This window comes from Cynocephalus volans, chromosome X (genome assembly GCF_027409185.1).
Source record: "Cynocephalus volans isolate mCynVol1 chromosome X, mCynVol1.pri, whole genome shotgun sequence".
Taxonomy (NCBI): domain Eukaryota; kingdom Metazoa; phylum Chordata; class Mammalia; order Dermoptera; family Cynocephalidae; genus Cynocephalus; species Cynocephalus volans.
Window position 1 is genome coordinate 120,082,084 of NC_084478.1, and position 27,768 is coordinate 120,109,851.

Sequence of the window (27,768 nt, forward strand, 5' to 3'; positions counted from 1 at the left end):
AGGTTAGTAAGCACTTTAGTTTTGGTTGCTTTGTAGAACCAGGTTTTGGACTTTTTTTATCCTTTGTACCTTATTTTTTCTACTTAATTTCCAGCTTTTATCTTTATTGATTTCCTCTTCCTGTTTTTTTTCCCTAATCTATCAAGGTGAGTATTTATTTCTTTACTTTTTCTCTTCTTTAACAATAGTTTTCTTTTCTTTTTTTTCTTTCTTAGCTTTAACGTACAGGAATGAGGAAAAAACTGGTGGTTATTAACCTTTACAGACTGTATTTGTGATAAGTATTTAGATTTTTAAAACATTTTTGTAGCTTTACCTATTTTATTTTACTTTTTAAATTTTTTAAATTCATTTTTCTCCTTGTACATGTTTATGGAGTACAGTTTATTGTTTTAATATATGCATATATAATAATCCAATCAGAATAGTTAGCATATCTACCATCTAAACATTTGTCCTTTCTTTGTGGTTATACCATTCAAGATCCTCTTTTCTGGCTATCTTGAAATACACTACACAATTTTATTACCTGTTGTCACCCTAGAACACCAGAACTTATTCTTCCCATCTAACTGTAACTTTGTAATTCTGTACCAGTCTACCAACTTTTCTCCAACTCTGTTAACCACTATTCTGCTCTCTCTCTCTCTCTCTTTTTTTCTTTTTCTTTTTTCTTAATTGATCCATGATAATTGTATATATTTATGGAATATCATATGGTATTTGGGTACATTCATACTGTGTACAATGATTATATCAGGGAGCTTAGTATATCCATCACCTCAAACATTTGTCACCTCTTTGTGCTGGGACCATCCAACATCCTCTTGAGGAGCTAGTCAAAGATACACAGTACTTTGTTATTGACTGTATTCTCCCTATATTGCTATAGAACACTAGATCACATTCGTCTTATCTCTCTAAAATTTTGTATCCACTGTGCACTTTCCCCTCCCTTTTCTAGTCTCTGGTAACCACTATTCTATTCTCTACTTCTATGAGATCAACTTTCTTAGCTTCCACATGAGTGAGGACGTGGTGTTTCTCTTTCTGTGCCTGGCTTATTTCACTTAATACAATTTTCTGCAAGTTCATCCATGTTGCTGAAAATGGCAGAATTTCATTCTGAATAGTATTTCCTTGTGTGTATATACCACATTTTCCTTATCCAGTCATCTGTTGAAGGACATTTAGGTTGGTTCCATATCTTGGCTATTGTGAACAAAGCCATGATAAAAATGGGAGTGCAGGTGTCCCTTTGACTTGTTGATTTCCATTCCTTTGGATATATACCCAGTAATAGGATAATCATAGTTTTCTATTCTGCTTTGTTCACTTAGTGATATCATGTTTTCCCTCATTTTATTGTAGACTGTTCATCCACATAATTTTCAAATTAAACTTTATATTTTGAGGTATAAGAAAAAATACAGAGAAATCTCATATATCCTTTACCTAGTTTCCTCTGGTGGTAACCTCTTGCCAAACTACAGTGTGGTGTCACAGCCAGGATGCTGACACTAATACGGTCTGGTATAGAAGAACAGTTCCATCAATATGAGGATCTCTCCTGTTGCCCTTTTATAGTCACACTCACCACCTTCCTACCTGCACCTTATCCCTGACCCCTGGCAATCACTCATCTGTTCTTCAAATCTATAGTTTTATTTCAAGAATGTTACATTAACGAAGTCATACAATATCTCACCTCTTGGATTGACATTTTTAATCTCTTAGTATAATTCCCTGCAGATTCATCAAAGTTTTTATGATACACACAATTTTTAATGGTTGCATATTATCCCACTGTGTGGAAATAACATGTGTAGTGTGAAGTTAAAATTCAGTATTTTAGAAAGTAGACAGCTCTTAAAATAACAACTCCAGCTTACATGAGTATAACTCTTTACTGTTTTCAAAGTACTTAGTCTTAAATTATCTCATCTAATCCTTAAAATAATGCTGTGAGATAGGGAATACATTATTCATACTACAAATAAAGCAGTTGGGAGCCAAGAACTATTAAATAATTTAGCTAAGATTGCATAGCGGCACAGTCAGGATTCCTATTCTTTCTTTTCCTGCAAATGCTCATAATCAGGTTTACTGTGTGCCTAGGTATGGTGGGAAACACTTAATATGGATTATCTCATTTAATCCTTCCAACAAACCTGTGTGGGAACAACTAGTAGTATCTCCAGTACAGTCAAGAAAATTGAAGCTCAGAGGGTTTAAGTGACTTAAATGGCTTGTACGTGGTGCAGGTGGGATTTGATCCAATGTCTCTATGACTACAGAGACCATGCTCCTAATCGCTTCTTATGTTGCTGAAGCGAATGTTTTCTACTATTCTATTATAATTTAAGGTGTTAAAAGTATGAAAGCATCTTATTTAAAATTCTATAAATCTGAGTGCACACGGATGGGCACTGCTGTGGTCCTTACGCCATTGTATCCTGTGGGTTCATTGACTACACCGTAAACCTGTCTCTTGCTTTCTCTAGTGTCCCTTGCCTGTGCCAGCCATGCCTGAGCTTGCCAGCCTCCCAGCTAAGCAGGGGCTGGCATGTTCTTCATGGAGGCGTGCCCAGTCACTGCAGGAAAGGGTTATGGTGCACGCAGCTGGCTGCATGCCCCATGCTTGGCAGGTTGGCAATTCTCTTTGGGGCTGGGAAGGGGCGGGATTTTCCATAGGGTTCCCATGGTACACTTGACAAGAGGAAGTGGCAGTTCCCCAGTGTTCAGGCTGGGTCCTGCAGTGCTTTGTTCATGTGCACCTCAGTGGGCATGTGTCTTGCTAAGTCCTGTTGCTGGGCCTGCTGCTGGAAAGGCTGCTTCAGTGCACATCATGCTTCCAAGAAGTGGAGCTAAGATTGGGAGGGGTTTCTACCTGGCCCACCACCACAGCAACCTTGAGCATGGTGCTCTTTTGATCTGTGATATCTCCAACTCCTGGAATTCCAGCCTGGCAGCCTGTTGCCTCTGAAGGCTTCTTATCTTGCCTGTTCTTGGCTCCTCGTCCCTGTGGCTGCTCATATAGCAGCACCAGAAGTGGTTGTTGTATGTGTACATGCAGTGCCGTTCTGTGTCTCTTTGAATCAGAGCCATTTTCTTTTGACTCATTAGGCTGATTTGAATGGTTTTTTCCCAAAGAGCTGTCTACCAGTAGCTGCGTAGTGGAGGAAAGGCTGTCTAGTTTGCTGATTACGAGATGAACTCTTGGTTTCTAAGTCATGAGGCTGACAGTGTTGGAAAGACTCAGTGTCTTCCTATCTTCTTGTAGGTTTCTGGGGACTGCTGCATGAATGGGCCACAGATTTTTTTTTTTCCTTTTCCCATTTCAGCATCAGCCTTACTGTAAATGAAGATTTCCTCAGATTCTGGTAATAGGATGACTATCAGTCTAAATTTTCAGTGATTTGGGGAGTTTTATCTTTTTCTGTATCTGCACAGGTATTTCAGTGGGAAGTTGGGACAGACTATGTTAGTGGTTGCTAGCCAAGTGCTATTTTAAACCAGCAATCCAGTGTGTGTTTTCGATTAGAGCACATGTTAGCAACCGTTTTCTGTAACAGGCCCAGATAGTAAATATTTTAGACTTTGTGGGCTGTATGATCTCTATGTTTTAAGTATTTAACTATTGTTGTAGTGTGAAAGCAGCATAGAAATATGCAAATGAATGAGTTTGGCTGTATTCCAATAAAACTTTATTGATATAAACAGGAGGACCAGATGAGGAAGTTCTGGACATGGATGGTGGTAATGGTTGCACAACAATGTGAATGTACTTAAAGCCACTGAACTATACACTTAAAAACATTTAGGATGGGAAATTTTATGTTATGTATCTTTTATCACGTTAAAATCAAGCCAAAACAGGAGTACCATATTTTGCTGACCCTGCGTTTAGAAGAATTACATGTAGCACACACAGACAAACAGACACAGAGAGGAGGAAATTACATGTGTGCAAAAGGACAGCAACCTTGTTAATAAACTAGAAGGTGGTGGTAGAGATTTCTTGAGTATTTAAAGGGAATACCTTAGTGGGGGGTGAGGGGATTCTGGAAAGCTACAATTCATTCTGGTGACGTCATCCCGTGGTCTTTAGGGATGGAGATACAGAGTTCCTGTTCACACTTTTTGACATATGGATCAGAGCAGGGATTTCCTACTTCTCCAGAGGCTTGGGAAAACTCTGCAGCTATTGGAAATGTTCATACAAGATTGAACTGAAAATGGAGCCAGTTCTGCCTTCTTGCTTATTGTACAAATGTTGACTAGTGATACTTCCTGTAGATGATCTGGTCTCTTCCCAAGGCTAGAAAATCCTGGCTTTTAGTTATTACCACAACAGATTCATTACATAAAAGAGCAGCCACCAGTCTGTCAGCTATTTCTGCAGCTTCCAGGCTAAGATTCTCACTTGTCAGCTGGAGACCTGGGCCCTTCACATCTGGAAGTGCTGCCCTCATGACCCTCTCTTTCCCACGTCTAGGCTTGACCAAGAAGTGGAAAGAGCCTAAATTCCAACCATGATCTCCTGTCCACCCAGAAGGAGCAGGTCTCTGGTGTGTGTAATGTTGCTCTTGGAGCAGAGTTAGTATGTCAAGGTCCATTGTCCTCCCTGCTCCGAAGGTGGAGGACAGCTAAGATCTCCCCATTGCAGCTAATAGGCGGGGCAGGGGGCTAAAAAGCCACCTGTCCTGTGAACTGCAGACATGTATCTGGGAGCAGCGTTGAACAGCATGGGATGGTTCAGAGTTTCTGGGTCTCTCTGTTGGGTCTGTTACCTAAGCTGAAGGAAGGTGTCGTCATCATGTAGTAGAAGGCACTCACTCTTCCCATGGATCCTACCACCACAGAGGGCTCTAAATGCACTCAGCCTCTTAGTTTTCAGTTTGCTCTTTGGTGTCCTGGTTGCTGTTTTTAGAAGAAAGTTTCATAAGGGGCTGGGAGCCTCTTAGAGATGCTAGACTTTTGGGACTCTCTCTGAGCAGGGATAAATGAATAGACAAAGGCAAAGAGAATGTCAGTTAAGGTTTCCCCAGCTTCGGGTTGTGATCAGATAGTTTAGCTGCCTTGTTACCAGCTCGTAACGTGGCAGGTTATCTACATGTGTGCGGCAGGGCGACTCATGGAGTGAGGCACTGGCGGTGCCATTTGAATGGCAGATAGCTCTTCCCCCACCCGTCCCATGTAAGTGAAGTGCATAGCAGAGCCGGCACACATGCTCTGCCTCAAGTGTATTGAAACCCTGAAATTTGCTCAGGTTCATGTGAACATGGAGAGGAGTGGATCTGTGATACAAGTGGGATTATTTGCTCGTGAGTATCTGCTGACTCAGTCTGGAGAGGCTTTTGAAGGAGATGAGATGAAATTTCATCTGTGCTGCAGAGAGGAGGAGGTGCATTGCTGGATGGAGAGAGGATGGTAGGCCGGGTGTGAGCCAAGGTAGGTGAGGGAAACCTGGGGTGAGGATGGGGGGATTGGGACAGCCTGATGTGTGATCATGGCATTGCAAAATTGATATGCTGTTGGCCTTTGGGCCATATGATATTATGACAGTTCAGTGGCCCTGTGGCTCTCTCTTTTTGTAGATTCCATTCATTATACCCTCAGATTTTTAAATAGCATGACTTTCCCCAGCAAGACTCAGATCTCTCTGACTGCCGTGGGGACATGAGATGGACTCAGGTTGAACCTGTTGTGTCTTAATTTCTTGGAATGGTTTCTCATGCAGTACTCCCTTTCCCAGTGCTCATCAGATCAGCTACCTTGGAACTTAAGGGTCTGAATGAGACTTGGCTTGGGGTCATATGATGTTAAAAAGGAGCAGCCTTTTGGCACCTGGACCTCAGAGGTGTCTGCTTTTGGCTTAGCTTTGGATTTCTTGCTGAAAAAGGTGTTTAGGAGACTGCCTCTGACTTGAGCAGCCTTATTAACACTCAGTTCTTGGCAAGGGAGAGAAAGCTGTACATATGTATGCTACAGATTTAAAGGAAAAGAGAGCAGGGACCTAGAAAACCCACAGTAAATAAACAACGGTTCAGGGAGACCAATTTCCTTTTTTATGTGGAATGTTGCTCAGGTTTCTGCTTTCCTAGGAGGCTTCTAACTGTCAGGTTCCCATTCTGCATCCATAAATATTCTTTCCTTAAGGCTTAGAAGAGGGAAGAAGCTTTCAGATTGTTCCTCTTTCATACATAGTGGAAGCTGCCTTCCTCCCTATATGTACATATTCAGTTTTTTCTTCTACAAGTCTTCCAGAAGTTCTCTCTGAAGGTTTTCAGAGCTGGGACTGCTTTTATTTTTTTCTTCCTCCTGGGCTGCACTGCTTTAAACAATGTTTAGATGTCTGTCATCTAAGGGTAAATGGAAAGCTAGAGACTCATCTGGGGAAACATGGAAAGCAGTAGTCAGCCATTGTAACAGTGTTAAGCGGGGGGGAAACCAATTATGGTATTTGAAAGGCAGGACCTTTAAGAGATGATTAGATTGTGGGGACAGTGCCCTTGTGAATGCATTGATTCATTCACGTTTCAGATGGTTTTAAAAGGAGGGTAGGTGAGAAGGTTAGCTCTCTTGCCCAGCCCATTCTCACCATGTGACACCCTCTTTCACTGCAGAGAGTCATCAACTGAAGGAGGGCCCTCACCAGATGTGTTCCCTGGACTTCCCAAGTTCTGAAACTATAAGAAATAAATTTCATTTCTTTATAAATTACCCAGTTTCAGGTATTCTGTTATAAGCAACAGAAATGGACTAATACAGGGACCGATCATTTTGAGCCTCTTTTTACTTTGTCAGTCCATTCAGTCCTTAGGGAAGCCAAGTAAGGAATCTACTATGCTATAAATTGGGCAAAATCATGTCTAGAAAAGGGCAGTACAGCATACTAGATAAGACTTGGGCAAGGTATGTATTACATTTTTGGTGTCATGTCTAAGAACTGTTTGCCTAACTGGAGATCTCAGAGATTTTTCTATGTTTTCTCCTAAAAGTTTTATAGTTTTTGAATCTATAGATCATTTTGGTGAGAATTTGACATCTTTCCACAGTTCAGTATTTTCAGATCTTGAACATGGCATGTCTTTTCACTTATTTAGGTCTTCTATCAGTATTTAGCAGTTCTCAGCATACAGATTCTGTACACTCTTTTATTGAAACCTAATTGATTATACATATTTTGGGGATACATTGTTGACTATCATTACTTGTGTACAATATGTGATGATCAAATCAATATTATTAGCCTATTTACTATTATGAATTGTAATTATTCTTTCCACCCCTTACCCAATTTTTCCCTAACCCCACCTCTCCCTAGCCCTTTCACACCTCCAGTAACCTTAGATACGTTCTCTCCTTCTGAAAGTTCTCTTTCTGTCCCATTCTGTAGGTTGTCTTTCGATTCTGTTGTTTCCTTTGCTGTGCAAAAGCTTTTTAGTTTGATGTAATCCCATTTGTTTATTTTTTCTTTTTTTGCTTGTGCTTTTGGGGTATTATTCATAAAGTCTTTACCCAGTCATATTTCCTGGAGTGTTTCCCCTATGTTTTCTTTTAGTAGTTTTATGGTCTTGGGTCTTATACTTAAATCTATAATCCATTTTGAGTTGATTTTGATATATGGCAAGAGATACAGGTCTAATTTCATTCTTCTGCATATGGATGTCCAATTTTCCCAGCACCATTTATTGAAGAGGCAATCTTTTGCCCAGTGTATGTTCTTGTTGCCTTGGTCAAAGATCAGTTGGCTGTATATGGGTTGATTTCTGGGTTTTCTATTCCATTGATCTGAGTGTCTGTTTTTATGCCAGTACCATGCTGTTTTAGTTACATTAACTTTGTAATATAATTTGAAGTTGGGTAGTGTTATGCGTCTGACTTTATTTTTTTTCCTCAGGAGTGCTTTGACTATTTGTGGTCTTTTTTGTTCCATATGAATGTTAGGTTTGTTTTATCAATTTCTGTGAAGAATGTTGTTGGTATTTAGATGGGGGTTGCATTGAATCTGCAGATAGCTTTGGGTAGTATGGCCATTTTCACAGTTTTAATTCTTCCAATCCAAGAGCATGGAATGTCTTTCTACTCTTTTGTGTCCTCTTTAATTTCTTTCAGCAGTGTTTTGTAGTTTTCATTGTAGAGATCTTTCACCTCCTTGGTTAACTTGTTTCCTAGGTATTTTATTTATTTTTTGGTGATTATTATAAATGGGCTTTCTTTCTTGATTCCTTTTTGTGCAAGTTCATTATTGGAGTATAAAAACGCTACTGATTTTTGCATGTTGATTTTGTATCCTGCAATATTACCAAAATAGTTTATGAGCTCTAAGCTTTTTGGTAGAGTCTTTAGGTTTTTTTTTAATATATAGGATAATGTTATCTGCCAACAGAGACAGTTTGACTTCATCTTTTCTAGTCTGGATGCCCTTTCTTTCTTTCCCTTGCTTGATTGCTCTGGCTAGTACTTATAATACTTGTTAAATGGGAGTGGTGAGTGTGGGCATTCTTGTCTTGTTCCTGTTCTTAAGGGAGAAGCTTTGAACTTTTCCCCATTCAGGATGATATTGGTGGTGGGTTTGTCATATATGGCTTTTATGTGTTGAGATACTTTCCTTCTATACATAATTTGCTGAGAGTCTTTATCATGAAGGGATATTGAATTTTGTCAAATGCTTTTTCTGTGTCTACTGAGATAATCATATGGTTTTTGTCCTTGATTTTGTTGATGTGGTGTGTCACATTTATTGACTTGCATATGTCAAACCATTGTTGCATCCCTGGGATGAATCCTACTTGATCGTGGTGTATAATTTTTTTGATGTGTCGCTGTATTCTATTTGCTAATATTTTACTGAGGATTTTTGTGTCTATGATCATCAAGGATATTTGTCTATAGATTTCTTTTTTTGTTGTTGCATCTTTGTCTGGTTTTATTATCAGAGTGATGCTGGCCTCATAGAGTGAGTTTGGGAGAATGGCCCCTGTTTCAATTTTATGGAATAGTTTGAAGAGAATTGGTATTAATTCCTTTCTGAAAGTTTGGTAGAATTCAGCAGTGAAGCAATCCAGTACTGGGCTTTTCTTTGTTGGGAAACTGCTGATTACTGTTTCAATCTCGTTGTTTGTTATTGGTCTGTTCAGGTTTTCTATTTCTTAGTTTAGTCTTGATAGTTTGTAGATGTCCAAAATTTATCTGTTTCCTCCAGGTTTTCAGATTTGTTGGCATGTAGTTATTGATAGTAGTCTCTAATGATTCTTTGTATTTCTGTGGTATTGGTTGTAATGTCTTTTTCATTTGTGATTTTTGTTATCTGGTCTTCTTTCTGCTTTTTTCTGTAACCTAGCTGATGGTTTGTCTATCTTATTTATCTTCTCGGAAAACCAGCTTTTTGTTTCATTGATTTTTTGTATCGTTTTTTTGGTCTCCATTTCATTTAGTTCTACTCTGATCTTAATTATTTATTTCTGTCTATTACTTTTAGGATTTGATTGTTATTGTTTTTCTAGTTCTTTGAGGTGTAGCATTAGTTCATTTATTTGAAGTCTTTCTATTCTTTTGATGTAAGCATTTATTCCCTCTTAGTACTGCTTTTGTAGTATCCCACAGGTTTTGGTATGATGTGTCTTTATTATGATTAAAGACATTTTTTGATTTCCTGTTTAATTTCTTCTTGGGTGCATAGGTCATTCAGGAGCCTGTTGTTTAATTTCCATTTATTTGTATAGTTTCCAGAGTTTCAGTTGTTATTGACTTCTAGGTTTAGTCTGTTGTGTCTGAAAGAATACTTGAAATGATGTTGATTTTTTAAAATTTTCTGAGACTTGATTTGTGAGCTAACGTGGTGTATTGCGGAGAATGTTCCATGTACTGATGAGAAGAATGTATATTCTGTAGTTAGATAAAATGTTCTGTAGATATCTGCCAGGTCCAGTTGGTCTAAGATGTAATTTAAATCCTGTGTTTCTCTGTTGACTTGTTGACTAGATGATCTGTTCAGTGCTGAGAGGGCAGTGTTCAGGTCCACCACTATTATCGTATTGGTGTCTATATCTTTCTTTAGGTCTAATAGTGTTTGCTTTGTGTATCTGGGTGCTCTGGTGTTGGGTGTATACATGTTTATGATTGTTATGTCTTCTTGCTGGATAGATCCTTTTATCTTTGTCTCTTTTTATGGTTTTTGGTTTAAAATCTATTTTATCCAGTATAAGAATAGCTACTCCTGCTCGTTTTTGGTTTTCATTTGTAGGGTAAGTATTTTTCCCATCCTTTCATTTTCAGTCTGTGTTTTTGCAGATGAGGTGAATCTCTTGAAGACAGCATATAGTTGGGTCTAGCTTTTTAATCCAATTCGTCAGTCTGTGTCTTTTGAATGGGGTGTTTAATCTGTTTACTTTTAGGGTTGTTATTGACAGGTATTTTCTTACTCCTGGCATTTTATGTACATATTTTGCTAGATTATACCTAAATATTTCAGTATTTTTAGATATTGTAAATGGTATTTTTTAAAAAATTGGTTTCCAATTGTCCACTGCTATTATGTAGAAATGTGGTTGATTTTTTTGTGTTGACCTTTTATCCTGTGACCTTGCTAAACTCATGTATTAGTACTAGGAGCTTTTTAGTAGATTCCTTGGGATTTTCCACACCTATAATATGTCCTTTGCAAATAGGGACAGTTTTATTTATTTCTTTCCAATCTCTATTACTTTTCTTGCCTTATTGCATTGGCTAAAGCTGCCAGTATGATGTTGAATAGTAGTGGTGAGTGTGGGTATCCTTGTCTTATTCCAGAAGTTAGGGGGAGCATTCAGTCTTTCACCATTAAGTATCATGTTAGACATAGTACTTTTTTGATGCCCTTTATCGTGCTGAGGAAGTTTCCTACTATTCCTAGTTTGCTCATAATTTTTTATCATGAATAGATGTTGGATTTTGACAAATGCCTTTTATATATCAGTTGATCTGATCATGTATTTTTTTGGTCTTTACACTGTTAATTTGGTGGATTGTTTTAATCGAATTTCAAATATTGTAATGACCTTGTATTACCACAACAAACGCTACTTGGTCATGGAGTATTATTCTTTTTATATTGCTGTATTATATTTGCTAACATTTTATTGAGGATTTTTGTGTGTGTTCACGTGGGATATTGGTCTTGCTTTTTTCCCTCCCTCTCCCTCCCCACCTTCTTCCTCTTTCTTTGTCTGGTTTTGATATCCAGGTAATAATGTAGTAATGGCCTCATAAAGTGAGTTGAGAAATGTTTCCTTTTCTTATATATTTTCTGGACAAAATTGTATAAATATTTGCTATAATTGATCAGTGAAACCATCTGGGCCTGGAGAGGTGATTTTACCATGAATTCAATATATTTAATAGGACTATTCAGATTATCTATTTCACCTTAGGCGAGTTTCAGTAGTTTGTGATTTTCAAGGAATTTGTTTGTTTTATCTAGTTGTCAAATTTATGTGCATACAGTTGCTTGGAATATTCCTTTTTTATCCTTTTAATTCCTGGGGGTCTTAGTAACATCCCATCTTTCATTTCTGATATTGGTAACTTTTTTCTTCTTTTTATACATGTTATTTTACCCAGAGGTTTATTAATTGTATTGATTTTTTTCAAAGGCAGGCTTTTGGTTTCATTGATTTTTCTCTATTGTTTTTCCTGTTCACAATTTCATTGATTCCCACTCTTACCTTTATTATTTCATTTCTTCTGTTTGTTTTGGGTTAATTTTGCTCTTTTTTTCTGGATTCTTAAGGTGAAAGCTTAGATTACTGATTTGAGTTCATTCTTTTGGTCTAATATGGGAATTTTGTGTTATAAGTATCTCACACATTTTGATATATTGTATTTTTATTTTTGTCTGACACAATATATTTTATAATTTCCTTTGAGAATTCCATTCTATGAATTTGCTTTTCCAGCCACCCATAGAACTTGTCATCTGTTCCATATCTTTTGGTTCTTGGTTTGTAATCAAGTGCTAAGTTGAAATATGTCATCTCATGAAAGATTTTAATAGCTTTATTTGTTTTTATGTGACATTTATTTCCATTGCTTTATTAAAGATAATATAGGCACCCTGTCCTAGACAGTATGTTGATCACTGGTCTTGGTGATTATTAAATTCTCTCAAGAACCCTCTCAGTAGGTACTGTTATTAGCCCCATTTACATTTGAGGAGACTGACACACATATTTTAAGTGATTTGTCTAGATTCATTTGGTTAGTTAAGTGGTAGAGCTGAGATTTGAATGTAGGTTTGATTCCAAACCCCAAATTCTTAACCATTATACTAATTTTCTCTCGTTATTTCATTTCTTGCCTTCCCATCAAGATTGTTAGCTTCTTCAGGGCACACTGTATGTCTTACTTATAAAGATCTCCTTTTCCCTACAGTACCTGCAGTAATGTTTGGCACACAGTAATGGATTAATTAACGTTTGTAGAACTAAATTTAATGAAATTAACTGTCCTCAAAGAGAATCAAACCCATGAGTTTTGCCGTATTGCCTCAGGTTCTTACCAACTAAGCTAACTTAGCACAGTATCCTATACAAAAATAAAAAGGCTTACAGGAAATATTTGTGACAGTAGTAATGGCTGCGCTGTATTTCTTCATGTGATGGTAAGTCAGGTGTGGCAACAACAGGAGACAGAGAAGAGATTCAGGAAAACTAAATTTGTTATACTCAGGCCCTAGAGATAAGAGGCCCATGCTACAGAGGCAGGAGATAGGAGTAAGGGGGAAGATTTAGGCCACTGCCTTTATTGGGGTTTCCGTAGGAAAGGCAAGGCATTGAAGGGTAAACAGATAAGGACTGGCTAAGTTGAATAATTTCAGTGAGCTCTAAACTATAAGGGTGATCCCTAGTTGCCTGATACCTGGCCGTGGGGTGATTAAAGCTGGGGAATATTGCTTCCTGGGGTGTAGGGGCTTGATAGAGGAGGTGTGGCTGTAGATTGGGTGGTTTGCATATCAGTGGCGTGCTCTAAGGAGGGGCAGTCTCTCCCCAGTCAGAAAGCTTTTTTAAGGATGTCAAAAAGTCACAATAGACAGAAAATAAAATATATATATCATGCAATGGCCAAGACTTTGTGGTGGCAAGGGAGGTTTATAAGTATGACTAACGGACCAGAAGTGTATGGTTCTGGCCTTCAGTCCGTCCTTTTGTTTTCTCTGGACCTCTTTCACATAGTTTGGATTTTTATACAGTTTGGCTCTCTCACATATTTTATTTTTCCTTCCTTCCTTCCTTTCTACCTTCCTTCCTCCTCCTCTTCCTTCCCCTTCCCCTCCCCCTCCCAATGTAGGGGACCAAAGGGAAACTTCATGCCTGAAGATTCATTAATAAAAATCACTGACAAATTTAGATAAGTAGGAGGAAAAGGCATAACAAATTTTATTATTTAACGTGGTGGGAGAGGGCAAAGCACGGGGGAATCACAAGAGTAATGTCCCAAATTCCAACAGGAGTAGCAAAACTTATATTACCAGTGTTCATGAGAGAGAGAAGGTGGGGGGAGGTTGAAGCCCCAGAACAGTGGCCTGAGAGGAGCTTTCTCTGAAGCTCTGTAGGTGTTGTCACAGGTGACAGAAGGAAGTCAGAAGTTAAAGTTGAGACATCTTTCAGGCAGTTAAAAATACTTCAGGTAGGCTCACAGCCACCCTTAAGAATACAAAGTAGCCAAAGGAGGGGCCCTCAGAGGAAGCCTGGTTGTTTGCATTTACAGATGTAAATTTCTTTTCACAAAGAAACAGTCTTCTCTCTAATCTTGTTTTTCCAGTCTCTCTGAATTAGCCATCTTGAAATATGTCAAAGAAATATATATTTGGGACAGAAATATTTTGCTTTTCCACACCAGGCAGGGCATAGGAGATATCCTGGTATCGTAGGACTGCTGTGTGTGTGTGTGCGTGTGTGTGAGAGAGAGAGGTCTAAGAGGCACACTGACTGTGGTGGTTGTCCGTGCGTGACCCATCAAATCAGCTTTTCTTCAAGAGGAACAGATTGTCATTTTTTGCGTCTCCCTTAGTGGTAAAGAGCCACGTGCCTTGAATGATGAAGGAAGCTGCCTAAATTCATCCCCAGAGCCCTCACAAGCAGGGTTTGTTCCCAAGTTAATTGTTCTTGACTTGTGAAGTTTTAACAAGTCTGGCTTTGAGATTGGGAGTTTCATTACCCGATGCTGGAGACCAGTAAAGCTTCCTCCTTCCTCCTCCTCTTTCTTCTTATTACTCTTCGTTTTCCTCTTCCTCCTCTTTCCTCCCTCCTCCTCCTCCTTTCTTTTTTCATTTTACTTTTAAGTCACCCAGCCCAATAGATAAAACAGATCAAAGAAAGCCTGGAAGGCTGCCATTTCTGCCATCCCCACCTCCTGGAGGCAATTCTAAGGAAGTGGGGAGACAACGTTTGCAAAACACTGCAGTTAGCTCCCTGGGATGTACTAGCCTTTTCTGTCCAGGTCTCTGTTTGCGGAAAAGGACTGGACATGGCTGTGTAAATAAGCCGCCATGTTATAATAAGTAGGTTTCTGCTGTAATAACAGCACTGAGCTACCACGGTTCGCCTTTTCTAATGCAGCCGGGGCTACAGCAGTTGACGCCATTGACTGGGGCCCACTGAATGTTTACGCAGCTCATTATATAATGAAGTATTGTAACCAAAGTGTGCTCAGGAAGTGTTTGGGGGGATTCTGAACTCTTCAGAACATTTCAGTTAATATGAAATATGCTACTTTAAATTTATTTTGTATGTTTGCAAACTCTGGTGCTGTTTTACACCAAGAGCCTCTTTTATATACATAGTCTCTCTCATATGGCATGCCTTAACCTGACACATTTCTTTTCTACCTTTGCATCAGAGTCTGAACGTGACCAGGATTTTATCTGTTTTCACCTCTAGGCTGCAGATGCACATGTTGAATGGAGCTCTTCTGGCATTGCTGTTTCCTGTGGTAAATACCCGCCTGGTAAGTAGTCGTTTCTAGGAATGTACCAGCAACATACAAACAGTATTTGCTCTCTCCTTCATTATCCAGTGCTTGTCTTCATTCTTAGCCCATATTTCCATGTGATTTTTAAAATATGTATGTTGGTAATGTTGAGGTCTGATAAAGTCCTGTTTGGATGCAGTGGAACTTGATGGGGGTGCGAGTATTTTGTGGACCTCTGGGGCTACAATAAGGGTTTAAATCAGAACTAGGACAGATCAGAAAAACCTTCAGAAACTCTTGGAGAGGTTTGGTGGAAAGAAAGGGAGGCTGGGGCACCACCTATTAGACAGAAGCTCCCACGCTTTCTAAGGGGCTGTCATGTAGACTCAGCCATGTTGGCCTAGAATAATCTTCTGGGGAGCCTCAAAGCCTATTCAGTTCACCAAGGGCCCCGTTGGGCAAGAATTAGATTCCTTCCCCATTCATCCAAATCCATGTTGCAGTCTGGGCTACACAACCCCTAGTGGCTGGCAGGGAGAATCCCATTTTGGTAGGGGACCGGGTGATAAACCAGCTTAGAAAGGAGCAGGAGCTACGAGGCATGTCCTCAAGCCTTCACATGTGGAACTGGGGAGGAATTATCAGGCCATATTAGAAAGCAAAAAGGAAAGAAAGCTCAGGGAAAAAAATCACCTGTAAAATTTTTATGACTGCTTCCTATTTTCGTGACAAATTTCCCTTATACATTAAGATGATAGTTTAAGTCTTGAAATGATACTCCATTTTGGGTGGCATTTTAGACTTTACAAGGTCTTGTTACATAACAGTTGTGTGAGATAAGATAGGGCAAGTATTATGTTCTCTTCCTTTACAGAGGAAGAAACTGACGTTCAGGGCGTCACATAAATTCTAAGTGGCAGAGTTAGGACCAGAGCATAAGCCTCTTGATCCTGAAACCACAGCTGTGCTTTGCTCTCTCTGAGGATTTAGTCATCCCCTCCGCACAAATATTCATGTATACCGTTATGATAGTTATACTTTTCTAGATGCATATTATACATCAGTAGAAATTAAGAGAGAGAGCTTTCACGTAAAGCAATGATTTTGAACCCTCGCCATGCTCCAGGCTCACCTAATTAGCTTGACTTAATCATTCTACTATGTAAACAGATATCAAAACATCACATTGTACTCCATAAGTATATGTAGTTATTTATCAATTAAAATAAAATTAAAAACAAACTGACGAAAAAACAAAAAAAACGAACACCACCAATGCCCTGCCTCACCCTCCGAGAGTCTCAGTTCATGATCTGGGATGAAGCCTGTGCATTGTGTTTAAAAAAAGTACCCCAGGTAATTCTAATGCTGAGCACCTCTGATTTTCTGTATTGGTTCTAAACATCATGTCCATAGCAATCCACTGAGGGGCTTGTTAAAAAATGAGGCTTGCCAGGCCCCATTCCCAGAAGGTCTGATTGAGAGGGTCTGGGGTGATTGCAGGGAATGAGCATTTGTAATAAGCCCCCAGGTGATGCCGACACGGGGGTCCTCAGACCATTCTTGGAGAGTCAGTGTCCTAGAGACTTGGAACGTGAAGTTGCTCCAAGTGTGTAACTCAAAGTGTGGGCTGGATCAGCATCACATGGGTGCTGCCTGTTAGAAATGCAGAATTTCCAGCCCTACCTCATACCTGCTGCATCTGAATCTGCATTGTAACAGGATTCCCCAGGTAGCTTATATGGCCTAGACCCTTTCCTTCAAGGGGCCTAAAGCATCTTAGAGATAGACCATTTGAGCTCCTGCTGAGGGCAACGTAGGGGCTCAGGAGGGTGAGCGGGCTGCATTATGGTCAGTGTTTCCCTGTGAACTGGGACCAGCCGGCACAGGCTGTTGTTGTCCCTTCTGAACCTCCCGCAGTACGTGACTTGCCTGACTCTACCTGGTGAAATGTAGCATCAGAAATCCTGCCTTCATCTCTGAGCTCGAGTGGTAATACCAAAGAATCGTGCAAATAACCAAATTGAAAAAGTAAATTTCCACACTTAAAAAAAAATGGCTAACTTTACATGCCACAACATTACTCCTTACTGGCTCAGGGATGTGGAACAGTGTCAGAGCAGAAATTACTCCTGGCCTGTGGAGGTAACCTGCTAAGGCAGAAAAGTGGATCCAGTGCTATCTGAGCCCATCTCTGCTCACCCTGTCTCTGATTTCTCAGGAAATTGAGAGGTCAGGCAGATAGAGAGCTGCTTTCTCTGTTTTCAGCAGCTCTGTCAGATCTCAGGAAGGGGAGGCACATCACAAGATTTCTCCCTGGGCTGATATAGTTAATGATCCTTAGTTTGTGTGCTTCCAGCCCACAATTCTGGCCAGACAGTCTCTACCATCAGTTGAGGTGGGTCTGATTCCTCTAGACAGGCCACCTTCAACTGTCTTCCTAGTGAGACCTTTCCCCCAATGAAAACCCAATAGCTTTCTTCTTGCAGAGCCATTGAGTATAAACAGAAGTTATTTTTCCCATTGTAAAAGCATGAGAATAAAGGCCCCAAAGGGCCCCGTCACATACCTAAGGTCAGTTAGAAAGCTAGTGGTGAATTTTCATTCAGTCAGCATTGTTACACCAAAGGTATATATCTCTCTAGGTCTGCTGATGTTTCTTTAGGCTGTTTAGCAATAACAGCAGCAGCACTATCACCTGCCATTTCTTGAGTGCTTACTGTGTGCCAGGTACTGTTCTAAGTGCTTTACATGGATTAATTTATTTAATCCCTACAATAAACTTGAGGCAAGGTACTGTTATTATCCCCAAGATCAAGGTGCCAGGAGGGTTAATGTCATCTGAAGCCTCTCTCCTTGGCTTGCAGGTGGCCGTCCTCTTGCTGCCTCTTCACATGGCCTCTGTCACACACATCCCTAGTGTCTCTTTGTGTGGCCAAACTTCCTCTTCTTACAAGGACACTTGTCAGATTGGATTAGAGCCCACTCTAAGGGCCTCCTTTTAACTTAGTCACCTCTTTGAAGGCTTTATCTCCAAACACAGTCACATTCTGAGGTACTGGGGGTTGGGTTTTCACCATACGAATTTTGGGGACACACATCTCAGCCCATAGCACCTACACTACCCTATGCAGAAAATGTTGTTTCTCTCCCCTCTCCCCTGCTTTCTCTCTCTCTCTCTCTCTAGCATGTGCGCGCATGTGCGTGTGCACGCACATCCCTCTCTCCTCCTTCCCCTCTCTCATGGGAGATGTGCTATTATATCTGTTACATCAATAGCTAATACTTTCCAAGTAAACGTCAAGCTATAGCCAACAAGCTTATCAAGAGTGTTCAAGTAACTTTCCCTGACACTGAAATTTCATAGATGGACCGCCTCTTAACTAGTGATTCCAGTCACTCTGGTGAATCTTTGTGCTGTTTTTCTAAAATAAAGCTGAGAAAAGCTCAGGATGTCCCCATTTGCATGAGTCATTGCCGTTGATTTTGGTCTGGTTCTTTTAGATGGCTGGGACCCTCCCTGGGCTACTTTGGCCTTTAGGATGTTTTCCTTTGGAACCCCTTAATTGAGCTCAGATTGACTTAAAATGAGACACAGGAAGATTGGCAACTCTTTCTTAAGCCTGATGATCCAATTAGGCAGGAAGCCAGCTTTTCACTTCTCTTTTGCCCTTCCTTTTTGGCCCTTTATCTTTCTAATTTTTTTTTTTTTGCTCATTAGCAGTAATGAGGAGGCAAGAAAAATAAAATGAACTAATTAGTGTGTGTGCCAGTACCAGAGATATACACATGCATACATTCACATGCATAAAGGCAGAGCGAGAGGAGGTTAGGGGGAGTCGCCACAGTCAGCAAAGGATTTGGGTTCATCAGCGCATTTCCGTGTGCTCTACTCTGCCCGTGACTCACTGGCACCAGGATTTGCACATCAGCCAGAGAATGCCCAGGTTTCAGTTCCACCTGGTTCTCCATCTTCAAAGCTGACGCCCTAGAAGAAAAACCGTGTCTTCCAATGGCCCACATTACAAGTAAGTGCTCCTTATGGCTAGGATTCTGGAGAAGGTCACTTTCTGGCTTCAGCCGAAATATCTTAAGGGTGATTCCCAGTGATAGGCACATTTGTTTCTTGGAGGAAAGGAGGGAAAATGCATCATGGAACTATTGATTATTAGATTAGCAGGTAGCTCAAAGCTAGTCTGATTTAATCTAATCTTCCAGAGGTGGGATTTAGGAGGATAAATGACTTGCTTAAGAAGCCAAGGTGTGTGCCGCTAGAAACTAGGTCTCCTGACTCAGACTTCAGAACTCTTTTTCTATTCCATGACTGAAAGTTGGGGCGAGTTTCCATGCTGATGAGGCAAGATGCTGGAGATGCTTCTTAGCTTCCCTCCATCTAGAAGAGTTGGACCATAGTCTTCTTTCAGTAGTTGAAAAAAACTATAGAGCCTTTTCCTAGATAAATGCATGCAATTTTGCACACAATTTCAGGAAGGACAGAGACTGCCACCTTCCCTCCTCATTCCCCCTCTCTCCCTCTGCAAGCCCATCGATGGATCCCATGTTAAGATCCCCCGCCCAGGCTGTAAATAGGTCATAGCTTGGAGAACAGATGTGCCGTGTAGTTTGTGAGTTCCTTGTTAGAGCCGCTGGTCCTTTGTCCTGATGGTGATTCTGGGTTCCTTATCTGTGCCTGTGACTTTGCAAAGAACATCATCCAATCCAGGCCAAACCTCCTTCTGGAAAGTGAAAGCTGAGAAATGGGAGCTAAGTAGGGTGACTGTGGAACCTGGTTATATATATTAGATTTCCAGTTACAGCTCTCACCTTGTGAAGCCGGTGATCTGGCCCTGAAATGAGGCACTGGGCCCATGCTGCATCCTCAGCCCTTTGCCTTTTACCCTCTAACCCCTATGAGAGCTTCTTCTGAATGTGGAGAGTTCTATGCAAGGGAGACTAGACACAGAAAAGGAACTTAATATACTGCATCAGCCTCCTTCCCAGACTAGAGACTCTAGCCTGGCCTGTAATTGTGTTTGTAGCCGATCTGTCTTCTACTGGAATTGTAAGAGGGATAATAATTCTTTTCATCAAGTTCCTTTCTTCTTCAAAACCCAAAACCACGAGTATATTATTATCTCATTATCAAAATTGCCCATTATTGTGTATACATGTTGATCTATTATGTTAGTTCCTTTTTTCCCCTTTCTCACCACTCCTTTTTTGCCCAGTTTTTTTTTTTTTTTTTTTTCCTGCTGGATGATTCTTTTGAATATGCCTGACTCTCAGAGTGAGCGGAAGAGGTTAGTAATCATTACTGGGGTGTCTACACTCCATTCATGAACATTATCTCAATGTCCTTGGGATGCGACTTTATTGCTGGCACACCTTGTACCCATGCGTGCTGCTGGGAGAACTTTGCTGTCACCAGTACAAATAGGCTTGAAAATCGCACTCTTTGCTAATTGGCACATTGAAATGTGCTAATTGACCTAGAAAAGTTATTTTGGTGACTGGCAAACCGAGCTATTTAAAAAAGTAATAGTTTGGATTTTGGAACTGAACTGGGGACAGAATGTCCCATTGCTTTCCTGAGGTTACTTAAAATATAAAAAGGTTGATTTCAAAAGCAGTCTTAACTTTCTGAGGAATTGATTGAGGCAAAATTGTGCCCCAACCTTCTACAAAGGCCAGTGTGTTTCTGGTCAGATAAATGCACTGTATCTAAGGATGTGGGGGGTGTTGGGAAGCATTTGGATTCCTGGTCCAAATCAAATTCTAAGGACTACCCTAGAATGTGTCTTATTACTACCTTTATTTTAAAATTATGCTGTGAGGGTCTTATGTCTTCTATGAATTCAACCTGGATCACACCAGTCAATCCACAGATTTTTATTGAGCACCTACGTCAGGTCTAATGCTGTGTGTTGCAGGAAATGCAAAGATAGCCGGTGTACATTCCTGGCCCTCAAGGAACTAGCAGTTTAGTTAGAAAGATAAGGCGTATGTGCCTGAGAAGTTATGGAAGTATTAAAGTTGAAATCATGAAAAAGGAAAATCACAAGGCAGTTCAGGCTGAATTGCTAAATTGCAGTCAATCCAAGTTCCAAGAAATGGGAACTTGGATTAATATTAGTAGTTATCAAGCACATACTACTTGGCAGGTAATTTACATATATTATAACTTAATTCTCATAAGAACCCTGTTTTACATATGAGGAAACAGGTTCAGGGAGGTTAAATGGCTGGCTCCGAGTTAAATGGTTTGTAAGTGCTAAAGCTAAACCTGTGCACTTTGCACTGTAACATGCAACCTCCTGGAGTGATCATTGGATTAAGTGGTCCAGAAAGGCTTCCCAGAAAAATAAAGCCAGAGCTGAGCCTTGAAGGATGATTAGAAACTGTGCATGCAAATTGCAGTGAAGGAGACAGTTCAAGTTAAGGGAATGCCATGGCATGGAAGTGGGAAACAGTAAACTCAGTGCTGAGATTCTGAAGAGCGGGGTGAGGAGTCATGGATTCCAGCTGTACATACAGACATTACCACTAATTTGCAAATCACCAGAAGACATCCTGTGACACTGCTTCTGTCATGTCTTTTAAACCCTTTCTAGTGTGTAGATTTGATATGTGTTTTCTATCTTTTCAACCTCTGCTAATATGAATCCCTTACACGTAGATGGGACTTTGCAATCAGAATAGCTCTTTTACAAATATCTCATCCTAGTGTAGTTGCTAAGAGGGTAGGCTTGGGGCAGATTCTCTATGTTCATATCCTGGCTGGCCACTCCTGTGGGAGATGTGTGTGTGTTTGTGCGAGGCGGGGAGAGTGGGGGAGGAGAGGGAGAAAAGGAGAGGGAGAGGGAGTGAGGGAGAGAGAGATGGGGGTGCAGAGAAAGGGAGAGAGAGAAAAAACACAAACTTGGGCAAGTTGCTAGACCTCTGTGGGCCTCAGTCCTCTCATCCGTAATATGGGGGTGATAATAGTGCCTACCTCATAAAGCTGTTCTGAGGATTAAATTAGTTAATATGTATAAAGCACATAACACAGCACTGTTAGCTCTTAATTACTGGTCTTTATTCCTCACCAGAACTCTGTGAGGTGGGCATTAGGGTCTCCATTTTACAGGCTGAGCCTCAGAGAGTTTAAGTAACTTGAACAGGGGCACAGAGGAAGGGACAGAACTGACATGACAACTTCAGTCTTTCTGATACCAAAGGTCATGGTCTTCCTTCCTCCTTATTCCTAATTATTTAGATTTACTTGCAAGTATTAAGCCAAATCATCTCCTTGTGGTAATTTTTTTTACAATATCTATTAGCAATTTTGGAGGTTGATTTTACTTTTAGAATTCTTTTTTTTTTTTTTTTTGGTTACAAAAATAATGTATACTTATTGAAAAACTCTTCAGAGGAATGTAAAGAAAAAAACAATCATCTTATTCTACCAACTTTCAGTCCAGGAGTAAAGTGTGTCAGAGGTTTATGTATCTTTCCACACTTCTCTTGCTCATACATGCAGCTAAAGATTTTCATATTACTAGGATTGTTGGTTTATTTGGGTTTAGGTTTCTTATACAGTTGGAATTATACTATAAACATTACTCCAGTATATTTTTCCTTTAACCTAACACTAACACTAGACAGTCAGTAGTCTCTTCAGGCATGGACATAACTCCTTTTCTAGTAGTTGTTTAGCATTCCATAGTTTGGTTGGACCACACTAGTATATTCAGCCTACTTCCCAGGTTCCTCTATTGCATCAGAACTATTCTCTGTGAGGACAGTGTCTTTTGCATTGTGACTGCCCCCTGCAGGGCCTCATACTTGAGCATGGTAGATATCACAGATAGAATCAATGAATTCATCAGCCAACCTGAGTCTGCATATTGCTCAGGGAAATTTCAGGGATCCCTCTCACATATGTCCTGGTATCTTAGGTGTGAAGATAGAGGGGTGATACATGGTATTTTTTCAAGTGAATTATTTTTTCCAGCCCCTGAAAATTTGTGAAATACAGAAAAATATAAATAAAATCATGAAAATCACCACCAGTGCAAAGGTGGTTATTTTTCAACACATTAAAAAACAACTAAAAGCAAGAGGCTTTTGTGCCTTTAGTTTTTACTATTGTGTGTATGATTTCTTTACAAGAGCAATATATGTTCATAATGGAAAAAAAGTAGAAGATACAAAAACACCAGACTGAAACAGAAATCATCAAGCAGTAACGACTCTTAAAATTGTTTGCTGCGTATTCTGGAAGTCTTTTTGTTTCTGAATCGATGTTAAGAGTTAGTATAGTGTAGTGGTCCAAAGTGCCCACCCTGGAGCCAGCCTGTCTATGATTTTATGGCCGTCTCCTCTGCCTATAGCCATGTGACCTTGGGTAAGGGACCTAACCTTGCTGACCTCATTTTCTTATCTGTAAAATGGCACTCAGTTGAGTAGAGATAATGTGTGGTAAGCACTTAGCCCAGCGCCTGGCACATAGTAAGTGATCAATAAGTGTCAGATGCTGCTGTTGTTACTAATATTATCTTAAACATTGTGGGGGGCTCCTATTGGCATGCCCTTTTTGACGTTAGTCTTGAGAGCTTTGGCCCTGGCTCCCTGAGCTGTTCGGTGGTGGTGATGTGAAGGGGCTTTGTTTCTGAATTAGCCTCCCTGAGTGAGATTAAAATTCCCTGGCAGGCTTGCTTGTCTGCATTGGCTCACGCTGCCTTTGTTTGTTTGCATTCATTGCAGAGACAGCCTGTTTGATTAGGGAACTGGCCAGCCCTCTCTCCTCCCTCCTGATAGGTGAATTAAGCCCACCCGTGTTTCATTTTGTTTTTGGAGTAAAGTGTCCAGACCTTTAGTGTTTGTCAATGGCCCCAAGCCCCTCAGCCCATTTAGGGAGTGGCAGCAGTGAGTGACTGAGTGCCAGGCAGCAAGCAGCCTGTTTACCTCGCAAACTTACAGTCGTTTGCCTTTGTTCTATTTTCCTAAAATGAGATTAGAAGGAACAGCCTCTAGTGGTCTTAACCAGTGTCTTCTTTCTCCACCTTGAGCCACTACCCCAAGCAATTTTTTTTTTATGCAATAAGAGCCTTGTCTAGTTGGTGATTTCACTCTCTCCAGTCTGTGGATAAGTGATCTTCAATCATGACTTCACAGTTAAATACCCAGAGCTGCTTTCAAAACATACGCATTTGTAAAAAGCACCCTACGCAATTCCAATGTGCAACCAGGGCATGGTGCAGTACACCTGGTTCTGGTTCTGCCCTGCCACTGGCTGGGACTTAGGTCTTTGAACGAGGTGATTTCACCTCATGAACATCAGTCTCCTCATTTGTCAAATGGGATTAGTATATCTGTTCTCTCTACCTCACAGATAGGGTACAGTAGTTTCCCCTTATCCGTGGGCGATACATTCCAAGACCCCCAGTGGATGCCAAAACTGGGGGAACCCTAGTACCAAACCCTATATACACTATGTTTTATCCTTTACATACATACCTATGATAGAATTTAACTTATAAATTAGTGACAGTTCTTTTGCACTTTGGGGCCATTATGAAGTAAAATCATGGCTACTTGAACACAAGCAGTGCGATACAACAGTAGACGATTTGATAACTGAGATGGCTACTAAGTGACTAACGGGTGGGCAACATAGACAGCGTGGACAAAGGAGCGATTCACCTCCCAGGTGGGACAAGGCAGGATGGCAGGAGATTTCATTTTCACAATTTAAAGCCTAGAAATTGTTAGCTCAGTTGGTTTAGAGCACAGCCTTGTAACACCAAGTTCAAGGGTTCAGAACCCGGTGCTGGCCATCCACCAAAACAAACAAACAAACAAAATAAACAACTTAGGAATTTTCCATTTAATGTTTTCAGACCGTGGTTGACCACAGGTAATTGAAATCTCAGAAAGTGAAGCCATGGATAAGGGGGACTACTATATAAAGAAAATATAACAGATAAAATATATAACAATGAAGAGACAACAGAGAGCTTTAAGTGAAAAAGCACTGCACAAGTGAGTACGTGCCTTGTTCTCTCTCTCTTCAGTCAGTTTTTTTGGAAGAGTGGTTTAATTGAGATTTAATTTAATTATGGTTAATTTATCCTTTTAAAGTATACATTTTAGTGGTTTTTAGTATATTTACAGTGTTGTCCAACTATCACTACTATTTTTTTTTTTGGCTTAAACAATGGAAATTTATTTTTTAAAAATTTATTTATTGAAACATAATTGATTGCCCATTTCTGTGGGGTACCATTATTTAATTTTAGATGATTTTTATCACCCTAAAAAGAAGCCCTGTACCCATTAGCAGTGACTCCCCATTTCCTCCTTTCCCACTCCTGGTATCCAACATGCTACTTTCTGTCTTTGTGGCTTTGCCTGTTCTAGACACTTAATGCAAATAGAATCACACAGTATGGCCTTTTGTGTCTGGCTTCTTTCACTCAGCATACCGTTTTCAGGGTTCATCCATGTTGTTGCATGCATCAGTACTTCATTCCTTTTATGGCTGAATAATATTTCTTTGCATGATACATCACATTTTGTTTAGCCATTCATCTTTGATGGACATTTGGGTTGTTTCTACCTTTTGGCTATTGTGGCTAATGCTGCTATGAAGATTTGTGTAAAAGTATCTGTTTGAATGTCTGCTTTGGGGTACATACCTAGAAGTGGAATTGCTAGGTCACATAGTAACTCTGTATTTAACCTTGGGAAAAACTGTCAGACTGTTTTCCAAAGTGGCTGTACTATTTTACATCCCCACCAGCAGTGTGTGAGGGTTCCAAGTTCTCCACATCTTTGCTAACGCTTGTTATTGTCTGTCTTTTTTATTATAGGCATCCTAGAGGGTGTGATGTGGTATTTCATTGTGGTTTTGATTTGCATTTCCCTGATAGCTAATGATGCTTAACACCTTTTCATGTACTTATTAGCCATTTGTATTGTCTTTTCCAATCCTTTTCCATTTTTTAATTGAGTTGGTTTTTTATTGTTCAGTTTTAAGAGATTTATCTGGATATTAGACCCTTATCAGATAAATGATTGGAAATATTTTTCCCCATTCTGTGGATTGTCTTTGCATTATCTTGATGGTGTTCTTTTAAGGACAAATTTTTTAAATTTTGCCAAAGTCTAATTTCTCCATTTTTTGGGGGGATCTCTTGTGCTTTTAGTGTTATATCTAAGAAACTAGTGCCTAATCCAAGGTCGTGAAGATTTATGAGTTTTCTTCTAAGAGTTTCATAGTGTTAGCTCTTACATGTAGGACTATGATCCATTTTGAGTTAATTTTTATAAATGCTGTGAGGAAGGGGTCCAAATTCGTTTCTTTGCATATGGGTATTCAGTTGTCCTAGCACCATTTGTTGAAAAGACTCTTCCTTCCCCATTAAAATATCTTGGTATCCTTGTCAAAAGTTAATCAAAAATAAATGTAAGGGTTTATTTCTGGACCCTCAATTCTCCTTCATTAACCTGTATGTCTGTACTTATGCCAGCATCACACTTGTTTACTGTAGCTTTGTAGAACATTTTGAAACTGGGAAGTGTGGGTGCCCAAATTTGTTGTTCTTTTTCAAGATTGTTTTGGTTGTTCTGCAACCCTTATATTTCCATATGAATTTCAGGATTATATTGTTACTTTCTGCAAAGCAGCCAGCTGGGAGTTTTGGTAGTGATTACATTGACTATAGATTAATTTAAGGAATATTGCCATCTTAACAATATTAAGTCTTTAATCCACATTCCACAGGTTGTCTATCCATTTATTCAGGTCTTAAATTATTTTTCAAGGATATTTTGTAGTTTTCACTATATGGGTTTTGTACTTGTTTTGTTAAGTTTATTCCTATGTATTTTATTCTTTTTGATGGTATTGTAAATGGAATTGTTTTCTTAACTTTATTTTCATATTGTTCATTGCTACTCTGTGGAAATACTGTATCCTGCAACCTTTCAGAGCTCACTTATTACCTCTAATTTTTTGTGTGTGTGGATTTCTTAGGATTTTGTACATGCAAGATTCATCTATGAATAGAGATAGTTTTACTTCCTTCTTTCCAATCTGGATGCCTTTTATTTCTTTTTCTTGCTCAGTTGTCCTGGCTAGATCATACAGTACAGTGTTGAATAGAAATGGCGAGAGTGGACATCAGTGTTTTGTTCTTCATCTTAGGGGGAAAATACTCAGTCTTTCAAGTATGATGTTAGCTGTGAGTTTTTCATAGATGCCCTTATCAGGTTGAGGAGGTTCCTTCTATCCTCTTTAAAAAACATTTGTTGTTGGGGAACTGAGGGTAATGTGATGCTGCTTGTTGTGGAGGTCATACAGAGTTTGAAGTTACTTAGGCTGAGAAAATGTCACTTCTTCCCAAAGGAGGCATCGTGATACTTCAGGAGTCCCAAGTCATCTACATTCAAATTACAATATGGAATTTTAAGCATATTTAAAAGAACAGTCAAAGTAAATAGAGTTTCTGTTTAAGTTCAGTGATACTGCATTGCCATGAGGGAACTGGAGGAAAGTGAAAGGATACTTCAGGGCTGGCATGCAGTAGGAGCTCAATAAATGCTTATTGGATAGGTGGTATGATTAGGGTAGGTATATTAGGCAACTTGAGCTGCCAAAACAAAGTATCATAGACTGGATGACTTAAACAACAGAAATTTATTTCTCATAGTTCTGGAGGCTGGAAGTCCAAGATCAGGGTGCCAGCATAGTTAGGGCCCTCTTTCTAGCTTGCAGATGGCCACAGATTTTATAGAAAATTGAAAATATGTACAGAAGTAAAGAAAATA

At 39.8% G+C, this 27,768-nt stretch overlaps 1 protein-coding gene across 6 annotated transcripts in view; it reads left to right on the forward strand.

Annotated features, from left to right (window-relative positions):
* Positions 1 to 27,768, forward strand: part of TMEM164 (transmembrane protein 164) — a 247,134-nt gene that overhangs the window by 69,265 nt on the left and 150,101 nt on the right. For all 6 annotated transcript variants that reach the window (XM_063083372.1, XM_063083368.1, XM_063083371.1 and 3 more), the window contains one exon: positions 14,925 to 14,991. In XM_063083372.1, coding sequence (XP_062939442.1) covers positions 14,932 to 14,991 — 60 coding nt within the window. In that variant the 5' untranslated portion in view covers positions 14,925 to 14,931. The remainder of the gene's footprint in view (positions 1 to 14,924; positions 14,992 to 27,768) is intronic.